This window comes from Theropithecus gelada, chromosome 7b, assembly GCF_003255815.1.
Source record: "Theropithecus gelada isolate Dixy chromosome 7b, Tgel_1.0, whole genome shotgun sequence".
In the NCBI taxonomy this organism is placed as follows: domain Eukaryota; kingdom Metazoa; phylum Chordata; class Mammalia; order Primates; family Cercopithecidae; genus Theropithecus; species Theropithecus gelada.
The window spans coordinates 64,763,702-64,786,046 of NC_037675.1; the positions used below are offsets into that span (position 1 = coordinate 64,763,702).

At 38.3% G+C, this 22,345-nt stretch overlaps 1 protein-coding gene across 4 annotated transcripts in view; it reads right to left on the reverse strand.

Moving 5' to 3' along the window:
- PPP2R5E (protein phosphatase 2 regulatory subunit B'epsilon) overlaps nt 1-22,345 on the reverse strand; it is a 174,586-nt gene that overhangs the window by 46,357 nt on the left and 105,884 nt on the right. For all 4 annotated transcript variants that reach the window (XM_025391834.1, XM_025391836.1, XM_025391833.1 and 1 more), the window contains one exon: nt 5,746-5,847. In XM_025391834.1, coding sequence (XP_025247619.1) covers nt 5,746-5,847 — 102 coding nt within the window. The remainder of the gene's footprint in view (nt 1-5,745; nt 5,848-22,345) is intronic.

Genomic DNA, 22,345 nt, shown 5'->3' on the forward strand with positions numbered 1-22,345 from the left:
TTGAGTCAAGCCTGGGCAAGAGAACAATACTCTGTTTCTTTAAAATATATATGTATATAATCTAGAACTTTTTAAGAACTTTTTAAAATATATATATAAAATATATATATATAATATATATATATTCCTGAACATCTAACTCTTTCCCTTACTGTGTAGCCCTGAGCAAGTTAATTTCTCTGAAACTTTGTCTCTTAAATGTTATAATGGAGATGGATAGTCTCTTAAGTTTAAATGTGATAATACACACATAAAGCCCTCTGCACAATGACTAACATGTATCATCATCACTATTCCTAAAATAACATTTGCTAACTTTTTGGTCTCACTCCTTTACACTTAAAAATTAACGAGGATCCCAAAGCTTTTGTTTATATGAGATATATATCATATATATGATATATATATATATCAAATTAGAAATAAAAAGTGAAAAAAGCTTTTAAATGTTACTGTTTCACTTAAAAACAAGGTGCATTATATGTTAACATAATTATGTTCCTGAAAAAAAAAGAAAAAAAAAACCTTTACTTTCCAAAAGAATTGAGAAGAAAGTCATTGTTTTATATTTTTATAAATCTCTTTAATATGTGGCTTAATGTAAGACAGATTTTCATCTGCTTCTATATCCAATCTGTTATGATATGTCATTTTGGTTTAAGCATATAAAGAAAATCTAGCCTGATGGAGATCCAGTAGTTAAAAAAAGGGAGCATATTTTACTAGTTTCTTTTTCTCCCACATAATTGTGGATATTCTTCTTTGATGCTACACTAAATTCAACAAATTGTCATTTCTTAAAGATTAGTTGCAACATACAATCTGAAATGATATCAATGAACTTTTCATACTTTGTTACACTAAAACCCAATCATCTGTCTTGCACTTTGAATGGATCTTTATCCATGCATGGATTCCTAACATCATTTGCCAACTGGAAAATATTGGTTCACTGAGTTATGCAGCTCTTTCAAATGTTGACACATTTTATTATACAGTATCTAAAAATATCACATTCTTTATTATCTCAATTTTATTTTTAAAAAGTCTGTAAGCTTTTGGAAGCTGCAAGCTCAAGGTGACAGATGCAAGACAGATATAAGTTTTCTAAAATTCTAATTCTAAATTCTGCATTAATACTCTAATTTTGTCAGTGGTAACAAATATTGTCAAATGGTTTCCTTGTTTGTTTCAGAGAAATGTCTGTCAGATACCCAAGTCTGAATAATCATAGTCTGTTAGTCATTCCTTCAAGTAAAAATGATGTTTCATGAGGAGAAAAGAAAAAAAGGCTAGTTTAGGTTACAGCTCAAAAACGATTACACAAATGCTTTTCCATAAGATAACCATTATATTTCAATATGCAGTGGATGTTACTATGCATACTTCCCATTGTGTCATGTAGAATATTTTTAAATGTGTGCTTGAGCGTCAAAATTTAATAAAATTATTTTTGCTGTTTCTTCAAAGATGTTCTCAAGTGAAATCGGCTTTTTTACACTTTTAATTACAAGTACATGGTAGTGAAGAATACTCGACCAGTTTGACACAAGTAACCTTGATTCTCGTTAAGGTGGCAGTAATTTTAACCACCACCACTTTTGCAATGAATAGTACAAACATCAACACAGTGAAAGGACAAATCATATATACAGCACTGTTATAAAGGTAGTTTTGACCTTGCGGGACACTGAAAATCAGGTCTCAGAGCCACTCTAAAGGTCCAGACACCACTGATTTAAACGTTTCTTGTCACGTCAGACTCTAACTTAAGACTTAAATAAGGGATTCACATTAGCATTTTACTTCCTTATAAAACTGTTTTTCTCCTTGGAACTCTCTGAATTCAGAAAAATTTCTTTCCTAATGATCCGGACGTTGCCAAGTTTCACACGTTATTTTGCTAGTCAAAATAATGCCCAAGTCCTAAGACCTCAGAGAATTGTTCCTTTTTTTTTTTTTTTTTTTTTGAGACGGAGTCTCACTCTGCCGCCCAGGCTGGAGTGCAATGGCCGGATCTCGGCTCACTGCAAGCTCCGCCTCCCGGGTTCACGCCATTCTCCTGCCTCAGCCTCCCGAGTAGCTGGTGGGACTACAGGCGCCCGCCACCGCACCCGGCTAGTTTTTTGTATTTTTTAGTAGAGACGGGGTTTCACCGTGTTAGCCAGGATGGTTTCGATCTCCTGACCTCGTGATCCGCCCGTCTCGGCCTCCCAAAGTGCTGGGATTACAGGCTTGAGCCACCGCGCCCGGCCGAATTGTTCCTTTTCTAATACGCTCATCTGTCAGCTCTCAGTTTTACAAATAGAATGTCAGCCTTATTCAAATGACCCCATCAAGTGGGTTTTAGCCCTCTTTTGGTTGTCACGAAGGGGAGACTCTCATCTTCTAAGCTGACCTGTGGACTGGCAAGGTTTTCCAGCAAGTCTGGCAAAGTGCTCTCTCATCTCTGTTCCCTTGAAAGCAGTTACGGTCTAAAATGGTTTGGTGGAAACACTTCAGACATATTTATTAATAAGCATAAGTGTTCTCTGCACTTAAAAGAAAGATTTTACGTCAAAATCAAAAATCTCCCTTAAGTTTCTAAAGAGAAAGACTGGGCCCTGGGGAGGACAAATTACTTTTCAAGGTTACGTAAGTGAATTCTCCAAGGAACTTTAGTAAAAAGGCTAGCATTCCTGTTTGTCAGTCTCAAGTGGAAAACATTAAAAACAAACCCTTAATTGTAAATGAAACTCCTATAAAATTGTATTCTACTAAAGACACACCTAATTTCAGAAAATACATAAACAAGATACTAATTCAGATAATCGAAAGGTTGAATAACATACACAGAGTAGACCCCTTTGACACATTTGAACTAAAAATTATTATTTTGTCTATTTTTAAAGATCCCAAAAGATCCACAATTTGTTATAATCAGTAATTTTTTTACTTTTTTTTTTTTTTTTTTGGGTGACATGGTCTCGCTCTGTCGCCCAGGCTGGAGTACAGTGGTGCAATCTTGGCTTGCTGCAGCCTCCGCCTCCCAGGTTCAAGCAATTCTCGTGCCTCAGCCTCCCAAGTAGCTGGGATTAGAGGCGTGTGCTGCCACACCTGTCTAATTTTTGTATTTTTCGTACAGACGAGGTTTCCTATGTTGGCCAGGCTGCTCTCAAACTCCTGGCCTCAAGTGATCTGCCCACCTTGGCCTCCCAAAGTGTTAGGATTACAGGCACGGGCCACTACATCCGGCCAATCAGTAATTTGTATAGGCCACAGATTTAAATCAAAAAGGTATGCAGGAGCAGTCAATTAGCTGGGCAATGAGCACAGCCAACCATTCAACAACCACATCTCAATGTCATTTTGTTGTTTTGACCTCCTGTCAGGTATTTATAGTTTTTTCCTTGCAAAATGTGTCCCAGAAAAGGAAGCGTACTGCTAATTATGAAGTTAATAAAAAGTGAAAAGGTCTAAAACTATGCTGTGTTTTGGTCAGAAATATAAGTTGGATCAACTAAAAAGTAAAATGTTAAACTTCATGATAGGTGACTATGACATGAATGACCTATCATGGAAAGAAAAAGAGATTTCTTATACATTCAATGAGTGCCCTCATTAGTGCTAAAACCACCTAAAACCGAAAATGGGAAGGTGACTAATTTGTGCTATAGGAATATACAAAGGAAACGCAGGACTCTTGAGACCAAGTCAGGAGCCTTGTTCCAAAAGCAACAGATGGTGAAGGCAACAATGTGCCTAGTTACCTAACCTTTACTATGAATGAAGGTTGATTTACAAATTTTAAAAGTTTCCTTCACCTGATCCAGCATTAGTGGGTCATATTTCCCCTTGAGCTAAAGAAAGGACCAAAGGATAATAACCTTGAACAGGATGTCAACACAGATGAAATCAGCCCATTTATAATACCGTTTCTGCCTTTATATCCAAAAGGGCACCGGTCTCATTACCATTCTTCATTGTTTCTTTGGTTTTAGGGTTTCAGATAAACTAATGGTTAATATTCCTGCAGTAATCACAGTGTAAGCTAGAGTGGTTTTTTGTGGTAGAACTTACGAGTTTCAGAAATTGATTTGGTCCTGTATTTTATAGAGTCATTAAGTATGGGAAGGATTAACTGTAATATTGAGTAAAACTTTATTGTACTTTAGGGGAAATTTATGTCTATGGTTACCATGATTTAGAATAGTCAAAAAGCTCTTGCAAATGGCAAGAGTGGTCCACAGGGTCTTCTTTGGAATACAGAGAAGACAACACACTGAGGCTTTAAAGACATCTCTTTCCGTGTCTTTTCCGCCATAAGATGTGAGACAACTGGAAGACCATCTTTTTGTTGTTGTTAAGTTTCTTCCAGACTAAACTGTAATTCAATGAACTGGCACCAAAGATTAAGAATAAGACATAACAATTCACCCATTCAAAAAAGTAATTCTTTTTTGGATTGTGTCACAATCTGGGATATACCTACGAAAAGCACAAATAGTTTTACAAGTTTCTTAGATTGCAGATAGTATGTCTGGGACCTTAAAAAAAAATCAAACATCTAAGATAGGAAATCAACTACAGTGTTTTAACTAATTTACCCAGTCTTAGCAATGGAGGCAGGAATACATATGCATAACATGCCTGAGTAAGAGCTGAGAAAACAGAGCCCCCAAAAGTTTTCCACGTAACAAAGGGAAATAGTACACGTGTGTACCTGCAGAAACTTTGAGTTGTCAAAGCAGGACAGACAGACTTGCAAATTTACGTCAGAAATTCTGAAGTAGAGGGAAAAAACTCTTAGAATATCTCTAGGCTTTCTCTCTCTGCTGCACAGTTTGTTTGCTCTTCAAAAAGTCAACTTGAACCATGAATACATTTCTATGAAAATGCAGCAGCTTCTGCCTAGGGGTGAAGGTGTACAAGGTATTATTCATTTTCTTCCACCCCTTCCCCCTTGCTATTTGTCAAGCAACCTGAGGATATTCTGACTCAATGGAAGGGTGACTTTGGGGTTCAACATGTACAAATTTCCTCGCTCTATTCTTTCGAGAAAGTTTGGCCTTGAGAGAAGGCAGCACAAGGGAGGAAGGAGCTGGAAAATTACCTGTATGTATTATACAAGTTAATACAATACAGATGGCTCTAGTGCTGGAAACAGAGATGCAGTGATGCCCCTGATCCATCCTGGCACATGAGTATGATTGGAAAACATGGCCTTCTCAGTGCAAGAGAACAGAATTGGCCTTCACCCAAGCTTTCTCTCAGCTGTTACTCTTCCTTACAATACTGTGAACGAAATAGCTATTACAGTTTGGTTTTGTCCTTCTAACTAAAGAAACACATTTGTAGTTAACGTGAAGACAGGCATACAAAGTTCCCAGGGTACATACTGCTAAAAATGAGATATATATTCTGTGAGCTAATCACATCCAACTAATAACTAATGTGAAAATAATTCTGTGCTTTGTTTGAGGCTCTAGAGGGCAGGATCATAAAGAAGCTCTAACAGACGAATAAGAACTGCTGGCTGTACCTGCAACATGGGGTGGGGGGACACTAAAGCATCACACTGACACTATTTTATTCTTTTGGCATCCTAATTATCAAGAGTAAGAAACATAAAAAGCATTCTCTAACTTTCCATTAATGTACTCTAATTTGATTTCTTGGTGAATAAAGGCCTTCAAGGAATTCCCATGCTCATCAGCTAATGAGTTAATGGAGTTTTCTTTTAGAACGAATGGTATTTCAAAGTACCTGTAAGTGTGGCCACGATGCCTCAAGGGTAGGTTCATCTTCTTCTGGATCAAATTCATTGCTGTCACTAGGAGGGAGAGTTCTGAATATATTGCAAGATACCTAAAAATAAACAAGCAGCAGAGTTAACGGGAAGCACCTTCTGCGCAGTTTTACACAAGGTCCTTGGAGCCAAGCTGAGGGGAACCCAGATAACAGTGCACAAGGAACATCACCAAACTAGAATAAGGACCTCTTTCTACAGGCTCTGAGGTGGGGACCACCTCCAGGCAAGCTGGGAAGTAGCAACGCAGCATCATCCTACTCTCTTGAACACTATTCATTGTCCTTATTTAACCCTTTCCACCCTAGGTTGCCATGATTTTATACCTCCCATCAAAGCCTGCTCTTGGTTACTTACCAGTCAAGCATGTTTCTGATTAACCAATTGACACTAAAAAATAAATAACTGCTAATGGGCTTCATGTGCTTCCCTTATCAGGCATAGTCACTATTTGCAAACTTATGATTGAAATAATGGTGAAATTTCAGGCTTTTCTAATAACCTTAAAAATATTCCTTATCTGTCCTCAACGAGTTGGTTTACAAAATAGTAACGATACCCAGAGCAAAACTGTATCTTTGATATAAACCTCTATAAACTTTTAGGTATTCCTTAACCATAGGCAAGATCCAAATTAAACAATGGTTATTCAAAACATGGCCATGAGTTGGTAACTGTTGAAACTGGGTGATAAAGAGATGAGGATTCATTATACTATCTATTATTTCTATATACGTTACAACACTTCCTCTTTTTTTTTTTTTTGAGATGGAGTCTCGCTCTGTCACCCACGCTGGAGGGCAGTGACGCAATCTTGGCTCACTGCAACCTCCTGCCTCCCAGGTTCAAGTGACTCTCCTGCCTCAGCCTCCCGAGTAGCTGGGATTACAGGTGCATGCCACCACACCCGGCTAATTTTTGTATTTTTAAGTAGAGACAAGGTTTCACCATGTTGGTCAGGCTAGTCTCGAACTCCTGACCTCAAGTGACCCACCCACTTCAGTCCCAAAGTGCTGGGATTACAGGTGTGAGCCACCACACCTGGCCTATTAAAAGATTTCTATAGTAAAATGTTTATGTTTTAAATGTTGTTGCTACTAGTCTCAGGATTCCTTTCCAGTTTCTGTTTCTTGCCCCACTCACCCACTCATCTTTCTCCTAATGACCCGAACATATCCTTAGATCTGAAGAATAAGACGGGGAGGGACAGGAGAACATGTGTAAAAAGTGAGAAGGGAAAAAGAAAGCAGATATTGCATCAGAAGCCTTTGCTGGCCTTCCTATGTAATGCAGAAAATACTGAGCTATCTAATACGCTGCTCTGAAAGAGGAATGAAGAAAGGCTTTGGGGTACCCATATAATCTGAATGTGTACATTCCTAGTGTCTAGAACAGTGTGTACACATAACAGGCATTTAATAAGTATTTATTTCATAAATATATTTTTATTTATTATTTATTTCATACTTATTAAATGCCTATTATGTGTACACACTGTTCTCTAGGCACTAGGAAAACAGTAGTGAACAAAGTAGATAAAAATCCATGCCATCATGGAACTTATTGTATTCTAGTTAAAGCCACAATTATCCCCATTTCCTAGTTATGGAAACTGAGCTCAGATGTATAAGCTACGGGAAGGAGATCCAATTTTATTTTAGTGCAATGGGAGGCCATTAGTGGATCTTAAAACAGAGAAGTGGCATGATCTGATTTCTGCCTAAAAAAAAAAAAATCACTCCAACAGCTATGTATAGAATAGGCAGGAAGAGGACAAGTTAGGCTGTGAATGTGACAAGGGATGACGCTGGCTTGGCAAGGATGGTAGGGAAGACAGACAGAAATAGATTGATTCAAAAAGGTAGTGCTTTGCTGCTGGCTTGGATATATGATGTGAAAGAAAGAATTAAGGACAAGACATAGATCTGAGGCCATAAACTGAAGACAGAGATTACTGGAAAAGGGAAAGGTTTATTTCTTTGCTGGCTTGTTTTAGCGGAGAGATCTAGGGATCTAGTTAGAGACGTATTAAAGGAGCAGTATCTAGGAGGCAATTAGAAATATGAAGTTGGACCTCTGAGCTGGACAGGTCAGAACCAGAGACATAAGACTCAGCAGCATATAGATAATACTTAAAGCCATGGGACCAATGGGATCACCTTGGAAAGAAGTAAACAAAAAGAAGAGAAATGGTCAGCTGGGAGCAGTGGCTCACACCTGTAATCCCAGCACTTTGAGAGGCCAAGGCGGGCAGATCACAAGGTTAGGAGCTCAAGACCATCCTGGCTAACACGGTGAAATCCCGTCTCTACTAAAAATTAAAAAAATTAGCCAGGTGTGGTGGTGGGCGCCTGTAGTCCCAGCTACTTGGGAGGCTGAGGCAGGAGCCAGGTGTGGTGGCAGGCGCCTGTAGTCCCAGCTACTAGGGAGGCTGAGGCAGGAGAATGGCGTGAACTCAGGAGGCGGAGCTTGCAGTGAGCCAAGATTGGGCCACTGCACTCCATCCTGGGCGACAGAACAAGGCTCCATCTCAAAAAAAAAAAAAAAAAAAAGAGAGAGAGAGAGAGAGAGAGAGAAAGGGTCCTTGGGCACCCAATATTTAGAAATTAGGTAGAAGAAGAAGAGCCAAGGAGAGCAAATGAAAAGAAGCAGGTGATAATAGAAAAGAACTAGAGTTTGGGGTCTCAGAAGCTAAGAGAGAATAGCGTTTTAAGGAAGAGGTCAAGAGCAGCAAATGCTGTTCAGAGGTTGACTAAGAAGAGCACAGAGCAGTATCTATTGGACTTGGCGGTCCTATGAAGTGTACACTATTATGATCCCTAATTTACCACTGAGGAAATAGAAGCATGGATGTTGTTAAGCTCTAAGTTTACAATTAGTAACCAGGAGAGTTATAACTGGACCCAGACTGTCAGGATCCCCAGTGTTCTTTCTAGAAGAAAAGGTAGACCAACTTTCTTATTCATTAGCTTAGAGGACAGAAAAAAATGATCATATGAGAATATGCTTTTGCTGTGGCTAATGACAGCAAACACAGTTCTATTATTTTATTTTTGTCCCTTCCAGTGATTACTAGAAATTATTTTTATGAAGAAATAAGTGACTTTTCAGGTAATGACTTCCCTTCAACCAGTCAGCTATAATGTAATTGACAGGGCAAAGGTTCTTTAATTACTCAACTTTGAATCTTCATTAAACTACACATGTATTTCAAAAACTGAGTCTTCATCCCAACTAAGTCATTTATTATGTACTGCACTCTTTAACAAGTGTTTTTCCTCTCCTAAGACATGAAAGTAAACCATGAGAGGGGGAAAAAAGGGGCTTCTCTATAGTAAAAAATCTGGGTAAAGAAACAGAAACTTCTCTTCCTTTGTACTCCTGGGCATATAAACTCTCTTACAGTGCCCACCACACGCTGCAGCAACTATCTGTTTGGTTATTTGTCTCTCCTTACTAATAACTAATCAGGAATATACAATACATTTGTCTTCCCACCATATACTCAGCATTTAATAAATATTCACAAAGTAAAAGTTTGGATATATTAATAAAGCTGTGTATTGTGGTTTTGCTTTAAACAAATTTCAAAATTGTCTAGGTAACTTGAATAAATCCAAGTTATTTCTAAGGATGTTCATCCCTGTATTGTGTTCTCATCTTCTGACTTGGTCAAAACTTCCTCTCTCAGTTAACACAGCAAAAGAAGGCCACGTTGGGTAAATAATCCAAAAGGCGGCCGGGCGCGGTGGCTCAAGCCTGTAATCCCAGCACTTTGGGAGGCCGAGACGGGCGGATCACGAGGTCAGGAGATCGAGACCATCCTGGCTAACACGGTGAAACCCCGTCTCTACTAAAAAATACAAAAAACTAGCCGGGCGAGGTGGCGGGCGCCTGTGGTCCCAGCTACTCGGGAGGCTGAGGCAGGAGAATGGCGTAAACCCGGGAGGCGGAGCTTGCAGTGAGCCGAGATCTGGCCACTGCACTCCAGCCTGGGCGGCAGAGCGAGACTCCGTCTCAAAAAAAAAAAAAAAAAAAAAAAAAAATCCAAAAGGCAGGTAGTTCTAGAAGTATATACATCTCATTTAGCTACACACTGTCATTTCTTCAGATTTATCTTCCTGTCATGCTTTATTTAGTTTACTTCTAAACATTCACCAGATGACGAATGAGGAAGCACATGTCTGCTGGGTTGGACAATTCAGAGTTGACTGGATTGGTTAAGTAGTTCTTTACCACAATGGGAAAGAATGGCAAAGCATATCAAGTGTCATGGAAATGGCCAAACCTTTGACCCAGCCTGGAATATACTAGGTACTTAATAAAAATGTTATAAATGAGCCATTACTCCCATCCTTGAGAATTTGCCCTGAGAAACTAATCCAAGACAAGAGTGAAAAAGCTACTTAAAGCTGTCACTTGCAACATTCTCCAAAAAATATAAAACTGAAAATAACCTTTATGTCCAGCATCAGAGAGGTTTATCAACTCAGTGGAATACTGTGCAGCATTAAAGATGATGGCTCTATGGGAGTACCAAAAAAAAGTTTATAAATAAAGATTTATATGGAAAGACAATTGAAAATTGTGTGACTATAAGGATAAGAATGGAAATGGTTAACTATAAATGGAAATTAAAAGCTATATTAAAGCAAGAGGACTATGGATGATAAACACAGTCCTAAATCTATAAAAAGCATACGTTAAAGACATACACTATGTGAGTTACACCTTCCACTCCAAGATGAAAATGGGTCTTGAACTTGTTTATATAAGACTACTGCTGCCAAGCGAGAGTTAAGAACCACAGCCTCCAGGAGTGCCAAAGGTTTATCAGAAAAAAAATATATATATATATCACAGCCTCCCACAATACCAGAGAGCTTGGCTCATGAATGAATGATTTAAGAATTACATGAATGAACCAGTTTAACTGTACAGTTGAGCTCCAAAATCATAAATTTAAAATCAGGTCATCCATGGACGGGCTTCCATTGGGGTGCGGGGGAGGAAGAGGGGAGGAGTGTCTCTAAATCCCCTGATTTATCTGCAACAGTTTGTATATTAGTCCAATTTGGGAAAAGTCCAGTTGCCTTCATCAGATTTTCAAAAGACTTCCAAGATCTAAAAACGGTTAAAACCAAGGTCCTAAATAGTAAATTTGCTTCCATTAAATCTTCCTTTATCACTGACAGTCACTTTTAATTTATAGTCTATGGTTAAATGGATTATTAAATAGGTAATGGCAGTTGCATACTTACCCAAATGTATCACAGCCATGAGTAACCACCAATATCACTCCCCACCACACAACAGTTTTGTGAAGAACCTATGCGGCTAGGTTAAAATGCATTCAGGTATTTCCAACGTCACAAACAGTCTCTATTATATTAAAATACATGAGGTTCTAGCCCTACGCCTCCTATTTTATTCATTCAAAAGCAGACTACCAAAAATGTACAAAAGGAAATTTTGAAGTATATTAGATAAATTTATTTTTCAAATATTGTATTTTAAACTATACTGGTGTCACTGCAAAGTAAAAAAAGTTTAAGAAACAAATGCGGCCAGGCGCGGTGGCTCACACCTGTAATCCCAGCACTTTGGAAGGCCGAGGCGGGGGGATCACGAGGTCAGGAGATTGAGACCATCCTGGCTAACACAGTGAAACCCCGTCTCTACTAAAAATACAAAAAATTAGCCGGGCACGGTGGCGGGCGCCTCTAGTCCCAGCTACTCGGGAGGCTGAGGCAGGAGAATGGTGTGAACCCAGGAGGTGGAGCTTGCAGTGAGCTGAGATCGTGCCATTGCACTCCAGCCTGGGCGACAGAGCAAGGCTCCGTCTCAAAAAAAAAAGAAAAAAGAAATAAATGCCTCTGAGGTAGTCTAATTCCTTTTCATTCCAAAGATATTAGAATACACAGTGGATGTTAGGATCAAACTAAAGGCTTGAAGGGGCTGGGAGCAGGGGCTCATGCCTGGGAGGCTGAGGCAGGAGGATCACTTGAGGCCAGGTGTTTAAGACCAGCTCTGGTGACATAGCAAGACCCCCCCCACCTTTCTATGGAGAAAAGAAAGAAAAAAAAGGAGGCTTGAAGGCACTGGCCTGGCCTCCAAAAAGTGGCTATAAGGACAAAGCGAGGCTGAAGGGATGGAAGGAAAGGATGTTAAAACCTGGACAACCCCTCTTCAAAGATAGAAAACCTCCACTAACGAGCTTTTAGAATCAGATCAGGTTAGAAACTATCTCATCCAGCCCCTTCATCTTAGAAATAAGGAAATTGTGATTCAAAGAGCTTGCAAGTTTTTCAAGGTAACAAATTACCATGAAACGCAGACAGAGTTCCCAGGGAGAGTTCCTAGGGTTCCTTCTGATACACCATTTCCACCCAACCCTGAACTGTGGATGGACCTGACTTCTTTATTTCTCTCTTTTTCCTCTGATCTTCCCTACTCCCATTTCTTTTTAACATTTTTACTACTCTCATTTTCTCATCTCTCCTTTCTCATCATCTCCTTCCAAGTTTTTTTGCCTGCCAGTGCCACTCAAAGGATGACTCAGCATTAACAAAGAACTATAACGATCTCTTCATCCCCACTGCTGGTTCAGACCTCCAGCAGCAAACATCTTGATTACCGCACTGTTTCCTTTCCGGTGTTCTCTTCCTCACATCCCTTCTTTTTGTCTCCCCCAATTGGATTTTGAAGCACTTAAGGACTCCTTATTCATCTCAGAATGTCTGGCACCTAATATACAATAAATGAAAATAACTGGGGGTGCCAAATAGAATTCAGGACACTGGTGAAATCTGACTTTCAAATAAATGACAAATAATTTTTTAGTATAAGTTTGTCCCATGCAATATTTGGGACAGTCTTATACTAAAAAAAATTCACTATTTATCTGAAATTCAAATTTAATTAGAGGCCTTGTATTTTTATTTACTAAATCTGACAACCCTAAAATAACACTAATATTAAGAACCTCTAACTGCTTGCTTTGAGGGTCCAGCTGCTCATTTTTCAGTACGTTAGTTTACTGCTGGCTATTGTTAATTACGGTGCTGCAACAAAAACCAAAACAGTCAAATTCTTGGCCAAATGTGAAAGATGAGACTACAAAGTTTCCGCGTTCACGGCCTCATAAACAAAAGAGGAAGAAGCATTTAGGCATATTTTTATCAGTTTTTGATTAAACTTACTACTTTTTCACTTGCAAGAGCAACATACAACTGTTATACTTCTAATAGTTCTTTAAATTACTGCAGAAAAAAATTCACCATTCCCAATCCATTTCCATAGAAATTACTAGTTTGGCACTATGATTTTGACTGGCATTTTGTTGTTAAGGAAAATATTATAATAGAACAGAGTGTGGCTAGCACCTAAGAGCTACTCATTAAATATCTGCCAATATTAATAAAAAATGTACAAAAGATAAGGATAATACAATGAATGTTTTTTTAAATTAATGAATACTTTGAATTTCCTGTAGTTATATATTTGTTAAGATTTGAGGCTCTGGCACACTGGGCATGTAATGTGATCAGGGGATCACTTGTACCACAGTATAACAAGTCAATTTAAATCATCTTTGTGATTTAGAATATATTTTCTAGACGGTTGAGTATCATCTCTCTTGAATAAAAGCAGAGGAACTAGCTGACCTTAAAGATGTTTCCTTAAAGCTGACCTTAAAGATGTTGTGTGAACTGTAAGTTCACACAATTACACAATATTGCAAGCCTATCAACTATAAATACAAAGAGAATGTTATTATGGCTATAAAATGAATTTTAAGATTACATCTAAAAGGTAAATTTTCTAACCAAAAAGACTATGTGAATGATGCTAAACAGAAAACATTCCAGCAAATTTAAAGCTGCCATTATTTCTCCAGCACTATTCACATTAAGACCTCATGCAAGTAACAATTTCAATGATATCCCTGAGTTTTCTCATCCAGTTTAAGCATTCATTCATTCAATAATTCATTATGTATTAAAAAGAAACCAAAATGATTTAATCATTTACAACCAGGAGGGGCTAGTAAATGCAATGTTGACACTTAGGCCATCATGTATTATTACTTTTATTGTTGTTGTTGTTGTTGTTGTTGTTATTATTATTATTGAGATGGAATTTCACTCTTGTTGTCCAGGCTGGAGTGCAATAGCACAATCTTGGCTCACCGCAACCTCCGCCTTCCCAGTTCAAGTGATTCTCCTGCCTCAGCCTCCCGAGTAGCTGGGATTACAGGGACCCATCACCACACCCAGCTAATTTTTTGTATTTTTAGTAGAGACGAGATTTCACTATGTTGGCCAGGCTGGTCTCGAACTCCTGACCTCAGGTGATCCACCTGTCTCAGCCTCCCAAAGTGCTAGGATTACGGGCATGAGCCCCTGCACCCAGATCTATTATTTTCATAATATTTTACATTAGCACAAAAGATGAATCTAAGTAGATATGGTAAAATTGAACCTTGAAAGAAAATAGGCAAATTATCAATATTTACCATGAATGCCATTTTTAAAACACAATTAAATCTGAAACAAAAATATGAATATAAGCAAGACTTACTTTAAATCTCTAAATCAGACATTTAAACACCTAGGACTATTTTCAAACATACCAGAATTTATATTAAATATTCAACCCTAAGGCCAGGAGCAGTGGGTCGCGCCTATAAACCCAGCACTTTGGGAGGCCGAGGCAGGAGGATCACTTGAGGCTAGGAGTTGGAGACCAGAGTGGTCACAATGTTTTCAGAAAACCCGTGTCTACATACATACATACATAAATATTCAACCATAAGAACTAAAATTCTAACAAAATATTCTAACATAAAAATAATAAACAATAAACAACACATATATAATGTCAAGTTACTTTTGGTAACACCACATTTAAGAGTTGTTAATGGTCTCAATAATAAAGAACCTTTCAAATTGACATCTTTAAATGTCAGCTCCTTTAAATTAATTATAGATAATTATTGATAAACATAGAAAGATCCCAAAGCATTTGTAATTATGCTTGAGGGACTCAGAATCAGAGCAGATAAATATCTTTTAAGCCGATGCTTTGATTAGGAAACAAATGGCAAAATTTGTAAGCTTTCAATTACCATTTAATTTAATTCACTGGTAATTTGTTCAATCAAATAATTTGTTTCTAAAGCCAAACTATGTATCTTAATCACCATAATATATTGTAGTTTCCAGTTCAGACTAGGTATAAAGTCTTTTTTTAAACCTTGCCATCTATATGAACTAACCCAGCTACTTAAAAGTTATCTGAATTTAAGAAACCATTCAAATATGTTGTTATAGCATAAAGGCATGTCCTGGCCAGGCATGGTGGCTCACGCCTGTAATCCCAGTACTTTGGGAGGCCAAGGCAGACGGATCACAAGGTCAAGAAATCAAGACCATCCTGGCCAACATGGTGAAACCCCATCTCTACTAAAAATACAAAAATTAGCTGGGCACGGAGGCACATGCCTGTAGTCTCAGCTACTTGGGAGAATGGGGCAGGAGAATCGCTTGAACCCAGGAGGCAGAGACTGCAGTGAGCCAAGATCACGCCACTGCACTCTAGCCTGGTGACAGAGCTAGATTCTACCTTTTAAAAAAAAAAAAAAAAAAAGTGGGGGCATGTCCTTAATACCTAATTCTAAGGAGCAGAAAATTTAAATTTAAGTCAGTTTGACAATTTCCTAGAATAGGCCATCCACTGCAGGTCTAGCTTTATTGCCTAACATATTAAATATTTAACTGTATTTGCTATGTAATATCATCAATAATTATAATTTTCAGACATTATTATTCCAAACATGTTCATTTGAGTTACATATGATTCCTTGAGTCAAAACCATCTCCTCAATATCCTTGTTTATCACAAGTGTAGATCTCAGTTGCATGATGAGAACTATCTGAAATACTGTAACATATAGGTGTGATCAAGCCACTCCAGCAAGCCTGTCCATATCTTTATCATAAAACTGCATTTGTGGACAAAGCTCTATACTTTTGTGAAGACGTTCACTTAACCAATGACAGAGTGCATTGTTTACATGTGACTAAGAAACAAGCAGTTGTGACAGCTGTGAGGTTTGTTTTACAACATCTAGAAATCTGGAAGAGGATTTAAAAGGAGATTTCTAAAGTGAGTAATTACTTTAGAAATAATTAGTAATTATTGTTACACATTTTGAAATAATTAGTAATTATTCAAATATACTTTAGGAAAAATTAGTAATTATTGTTACACATTTTAATGTCACACTTAAATCTGTATTAGCAGGGCTTTCTAGGACATAACAACTATTCTATTAAACCTGATTCTGAAATGAGGCAGAAAGAACATATTAAAATGATCAAAAGTTTAACAGGCAATTTAAGAAAAGGAATATCAAAAAAAAAAAAAAGCTTAAAACTTATGATACCCAATTAGAATTTTTAAATATAGCCAGTATTCAAAAGACAATATTAAAGTAATAGAAGTCTTAGCCATGTACTATTTTCATAACACACAAGAAAGACATCATTTTTATTTATATTTCCTGTATCAAGTATTTATTTTTTACTCTACTGGGTATACCCTACAGATTTACACAGACCAAAAAACAAACACCGTTTTCATTGTGATTGCTGCTTACTCCTGTTAGAAGCAGTCAGAGTATTTAGTTGATAATTGTTATGATGAATTGGTATAACTAGATTTAACATACGGTGATTGCTTCTATAAATAATTTAGTCCCCTTAGACAAGGAGTTTCTAGAAGATCGGGGCACTGCCAACTGTATGAAAGAAGGGAATCTGTCCATGAGATATCAAGAATAGAGAAACAATAGAATTTGAATACAGATCAAATGTAAATACAGGCATGGTTTGGAAGACTATGTCAACACTTCATTAGAAGGGGACAGAAGGGGAAAACTGAGTGAAAGAAAGAATTTTGTCTTTTGTTTCCACTCTCCTTGACCTGTGCCATGTTCATCAGATGACAGAGGTGCCGTGGCAGGAAAAGAGAAGAGACTGGGGAAGGGGAGGGAAGAAAGAAAGAAAGATTCGAGGGAAAAAGACATTTGAGTTGGCCCCCTCTATGTAGTGATCATTAATGCCAAACTAGTATAATTAAGTTAATACAAGCAGAATTTATAACACCTGCAAACTGGAAACAACCTAAACGTTCATCAAACAGTATAAAGGATAAGCAGTCATAACCAAACCCCCCAAACATATATATGCTGTTTAATTCCATTCATATAAAGTTCTAAATTAGGCCAAACTAATTAAGCTTTAATTAAGTATTAATGTCAGAAGAGAGAACTCAAACTTAGAAAGTCTTAACCACAGGGCCCTACACATAGCTCTTAATCACAGGGCCACATACAGTGTTTTTTTTTTTTTTTTGAGACAGGGTCTCACTGTATTGCCCAGGCTGGAGTGCAGTGGTGCGATTACAGCTCACTGCAGTCTCAACCTCCTGGACACAAGTGATCCTCCCACCTCAGCCCCGCAAGTAGCTGGGACTACAGGCATGTGCCACCACACCCGGCTAATTTTTATATTTTTAGTAGACATGGGGTTTCACAATGTTGCTCAGGCCGATCTCAAACTCCTGAGAGCAGGCAATCCACCTGCCTCAGCCTCCCATAGCATTGGGATTACAGGAGTGAGCCACCGTCTACAGTCATATTTAAAATAGGGGCTCTGTGGGTACATGTCACCAGCTGACTAGTGGGCTTGCCTACAGTGAGACTGGCTGGGCTAATTCCTTACCACTTGTTCATGCCCCTCCCTCCAGAACTCCCTTGTAAGTTGTGTCTTTAGGTCTTTTCTCTTCGGTTTGCCTGATTCTCCAGAGAAGAATCATCTAACCTCCTGGCTAGAGGGCGTAAGGTATCTGGGAACTGAGTGGGTTTAGTCTCAATTCAACATAGTGTCCTACTTTCAGAAAGGTGCACACTGCTCTCAGCTGTGCGTAATGTCCCCAAGTCTAGATTCCCTCTAGTTTAGCCTCTCCAGAGAGTAAACCTTCAGTGTTCTGCTGGGATTTGAGACAGCAGTTACATGGCTACCTGGTTTTGGGAGAATGGGAGAAAAGGAATTCTGGCTACTTCTTATACAGACTTTCCAGCGAATCTCCTGTTTCGCCCCCATGCACCCTTCCTTTGAGAGGTTATCTTTCTGAAGCTCCTCGGAGTTGTGCACATGACTTGGCTATGTCTTGACTTTCCTTGCTGCTGCTTCGGGTTCCGTTTTCTCTGATCAATCAAGACAGTAACCACTGTTCATTTGCTTTCTAGCTTCTAAAATGTTAATTTTGAGATCTCTCTATTTTGCTTTGTTCTTGTGGGTTTTCTTTCTTTTCAGTAATAACTTTTTTATTTCAGTAATTGTGGGGAGATTTTAGGTAAAAAAAAGTAAACATACGCATGAGTTCAATATACCCTATTTACTCAAAAGTTAGTGATTATTTCTTTTTTTTTTTCTTTTTTTTCTTTTGAGACGGAGTCTCGCTCTGTCACCCAGGCTGGAGTGCAGTGGCGCAATCTCCACTCACTGCAAGCTCCGCCGCCTCGCAGGTTCACACCATTCTCCTGCCTCAGCCTCCGGAGAAGTTGGGACTACAGGTGCCCACCACCACGCCCGGCTAATTTTTTTTTGTATTTTTAGTAGAGACGGGGTTTCACCGTGTTCACCAGGATGGTCTCCATCTCCTGACCTCATGATCCGCCCGCCTTGGCCTGCCAAAGTGCTGGGATTACAGGTGTGAGCCACCACGCCCGGCTGATTATTTCTTATTAAGTTATTTCTTCCATTCTCCAGTAATTTTTGCTAATTCAAGTAATTTAATTTGCTTATGCAAAAAATATATCAGTCTCTTTTTAGTGGGGAAGAGTCCAGTAAAACAGCAAACAAACAAACAAACAAACAAATGGCAGGTGCTCTAATCTTAGCCAAAATAAACTGAGAGATCTTCACAAGAGTTTTCTTTCTTAGAATTAGCACCAACTACATTAGTAGGTCTTAGTATAAAATAAAATAGAAAAATAAAGCATGTTCAGGATCTGGGAATACTGAATGCCAAATTCAAATGAACGCCTCCAAGTCATGATTTCATCCAATGAAGAAGTACACAACCTCCCCAAAAATAAAAATAAAGGTCAGCACTAGAATGTAATGTAGAACAAATCCCAGCCCTTAGTATGCTGCTCTCCTCTCAATACTCAGTCCCCTATCACCTTTTCCACTATGACCTCTGTGTCCAGGGCACATGGATATCCTTAATTTCTTTATTTCCAGTTATATACAGAGCAGTTTTGACATCTCACTATCATCTCAAATTCAGGCTGGTCAAAACCAATTTCACCCTCATTGGACTCCATTTATCTCTCAAAGAGAATTCTCCTCCCACCATCCCCATTCTTTCAAGAAGTTCACTATTTTTTTAACCCTTTGGAGTTTTTGTTAACTCTTTTCCTTTATTTGCTATATACAATTTTCAACAAATCATTTTATTTATTACTTCAAAATGTCTCCTTAGTGCTCATGATGGTATTACTTTTAATAGTGGAAATTTGGAAATTGTTTAAATATCCCAAATTGGAAAAACAGTTAAGTAAACAATGGTACATCCACATAACGGACTGTTAGGAACCATTAGAATTATGCTTTTAAAAGATTAATTACAGGAAAGCATGTTTACATCATAATGATAATGAAATAAAAAACAGAATCCAAAACTGCATATATAGTAAGCTTTTTTTAAAAAAAGGTTTAACAAGGAAAAACAGGAAAGAGGTAAAAGGGGAATTTTCTGGGGAGATGGCAATGTTCTAGATCTCATTTGGGGTGATGACTATACAAGCATATATAATTGCTAAATTCACTGAACGTTCATTGCCTAAGATCTGTTCTTCAAATGTTATTGTAAGTTAAGTATATCTAAATTTTTTAAAGGGAAAAAAAGTCATATTAAAAAAAAAAAAAGAAAAAAAAACAGACTAGGAGCAACTTGGCCAAAATGTGGGTAATGATTGAATTTAAATACTGAAACTATGGGTGATTCTTTGATAAGGGTAGAGAAAAAAAACAGAAGATGGTGAGTTCTTTACATATTCTTAATTTCCTCTTCCTCTGCAATCATCTGACAAACCTAAGACAACAGCCCTCTGCCACAGGCCATCCTGGGTTATATCTGCCAGCCTAATCTTCCTTAAAGGAGCACAGACTTTCTTCACAGGGTCTGGAGAAAAAAAAAGTAAGAATATAGTTTCATTTCACCTCCTGTTCAAAAATCCTTACAACTCCCTGCTCGCCATCTACAAGATTAAGTCTAACCTCCTCTGCTTAGTTTGCCAAGCCCTCTCTAATCTAAACTCATCCCTGCCTCTCTCCACCTTACTGCCCACAAATTCTGACCACGAACCCACTGCTCCCATTCGGCTCCTATTTCAAGATTAAACTTTGCTCAAAATAGGAGGCAACTTTTTACCTGCTGAAACGGTGACAGCAATGTTAAATTAATTATCTCTAGCGTCTGTTATCTTCACACAAAACTATCACAGGGAAATGATACTTCACACAGAAACGACTGTATTACACTCTCTCCAAAATTGGAAATGTTAGCAGTGAGTCCAAAAGTGAAGATTGTTGATATTAAATCTTAGAATCCAAAAATAGAGGTGTAAACACTGCAATAGTCATAGTGCTTACTGTGTATAAATCAGTGTAGAACCTCCTACCGCCTGGGTTAGCCTCAAGCACTCCCGCCCCACACAGGTTAACCATGTGATACCAAGGCTTTGCTGCATTTCACCATCTGGGGACTGTGGGTCCTAAGTCCTAGAAGGTTACTAAAACTGAATTCAGCGTTTTCTGTAAAAGCCACAGTGCACAAGTTGATAAAACAATACCAACATAAGGCTTTTTTGAGAACACAAATTCTAGATATCTGCTATGTGGACTTTATGGTTCAAAATCAGCTAATGCTCAAAGAAAAATTAAGCCTCTTGAATTGCAAATTTTTTAAAAAGCATACACAAAACATTTGAGGCTCCTGATATATGTTTCTGACTACTAGGTATGTGTTATTAATTGAAATCACTAAAAATAAACAAGAAAAACTGCCAAAACTAACTGTCACTGTCTCTTATACTCTGTGTCTATGTGCATGTCTCTCTGTGTGTGTGACCTTTCATTCGCAGAAGAAAGCCCTGAGCTAGTCGGTGAGTAATTAAAACACATCTGACCTACATATAACCATTACCATATAACCACATTTAGCACATATAACCATAAGTTCTGTCCACAGATTAACATTCCTCCTTATCCCAAAACTACTGCTTCATAATGAATTGAGTAGGATATGCCTCCAGGGGAGGACAGGAAGCCTGCCCTCCCTGTTGACAGTGACACATAGCTGGCCTCATCTTAGTTCTTCTGAAGGAAACCAAGAGAGGGAACTAGGGGCAGGAACTGACCACCAACCCTGTGAGCTTACATTTTAAATGTGCTTTAAACACCACTGCCTTCTGATTATTTTACTGCTCAAACAACTGTCAGAGACATTTGAACCTGAGCAACTCCATCTTGAACAGGGACTGGGTAAAATAAGGCTGAGACCTGCTGGGCTGCATTCCCAGTAAGTTAAGGTATTTTTAGTCACAGGATGAAACAGGAAGTCGGCACAAGATACAGGTCAAAAGACCTTGCTGATAAAACAGGATGCATAAAGAACCCAGACAAAACCCACCAAAACCAAGATGGCAAGGAGAGTGACCTCTGGTCGTCCTCACTACTACACCATGGTACTACATGGTACCACATACCAATGCCACGGCAGTTTACAAATGCCATGGCAATGTCAAGAAGTTACCCTATGTGGTCTAAAAGTGGCAGGAGGCGGAACCCTCCATTCCAGGAATTGCCCATCCCTTTCCTGGAAAACTCATGAATAATCCACCCCTTATTTAGAATATAATCAAGAAGTAACCATAAAAATGGGTAACCATTTTTATGCCTATGGACTAGCCCTTCTTTTATTCCTTTGCTTTCTTAATAAACTTGCTTTCACTTTACTCTATGGACTCACCCCAAATTCATTCTTACGCAAGATCCAAGAACCCTCTCTTGAGGTCTAGATCGGGACCCCTTTTCAGTAACACAACTACTCTTACTTTACAGAATAGGATATAACACATTTTCCACTTTGTTATTAAGGGTAGCACAAATACAAAACTTAATTTTCCAACAGTTTCTCTACTGTCTACGATTTTTTTTTCCTAATCTGTCTAAGAGAAAAAAGCCAGAAATCCCTGAAAAGTAAGTGGCCTGCCTTATTCCAGAGAGTGGTCTATCCTATTCTCCTAAAGCCCTTACCTTCTGCAGGAAGGCCAATTCCGAAGTATTTCAAAGCAGCCCATTTAGCATCTAACATTATCCTCCCAAGACCCCAATCCCTACCTTTCTGAAAAGTATAGAAACATATTTTCCAATAGAGCTTGCTTATCCATTTTGTCAAAAAAAAACACACTTGTTCTCC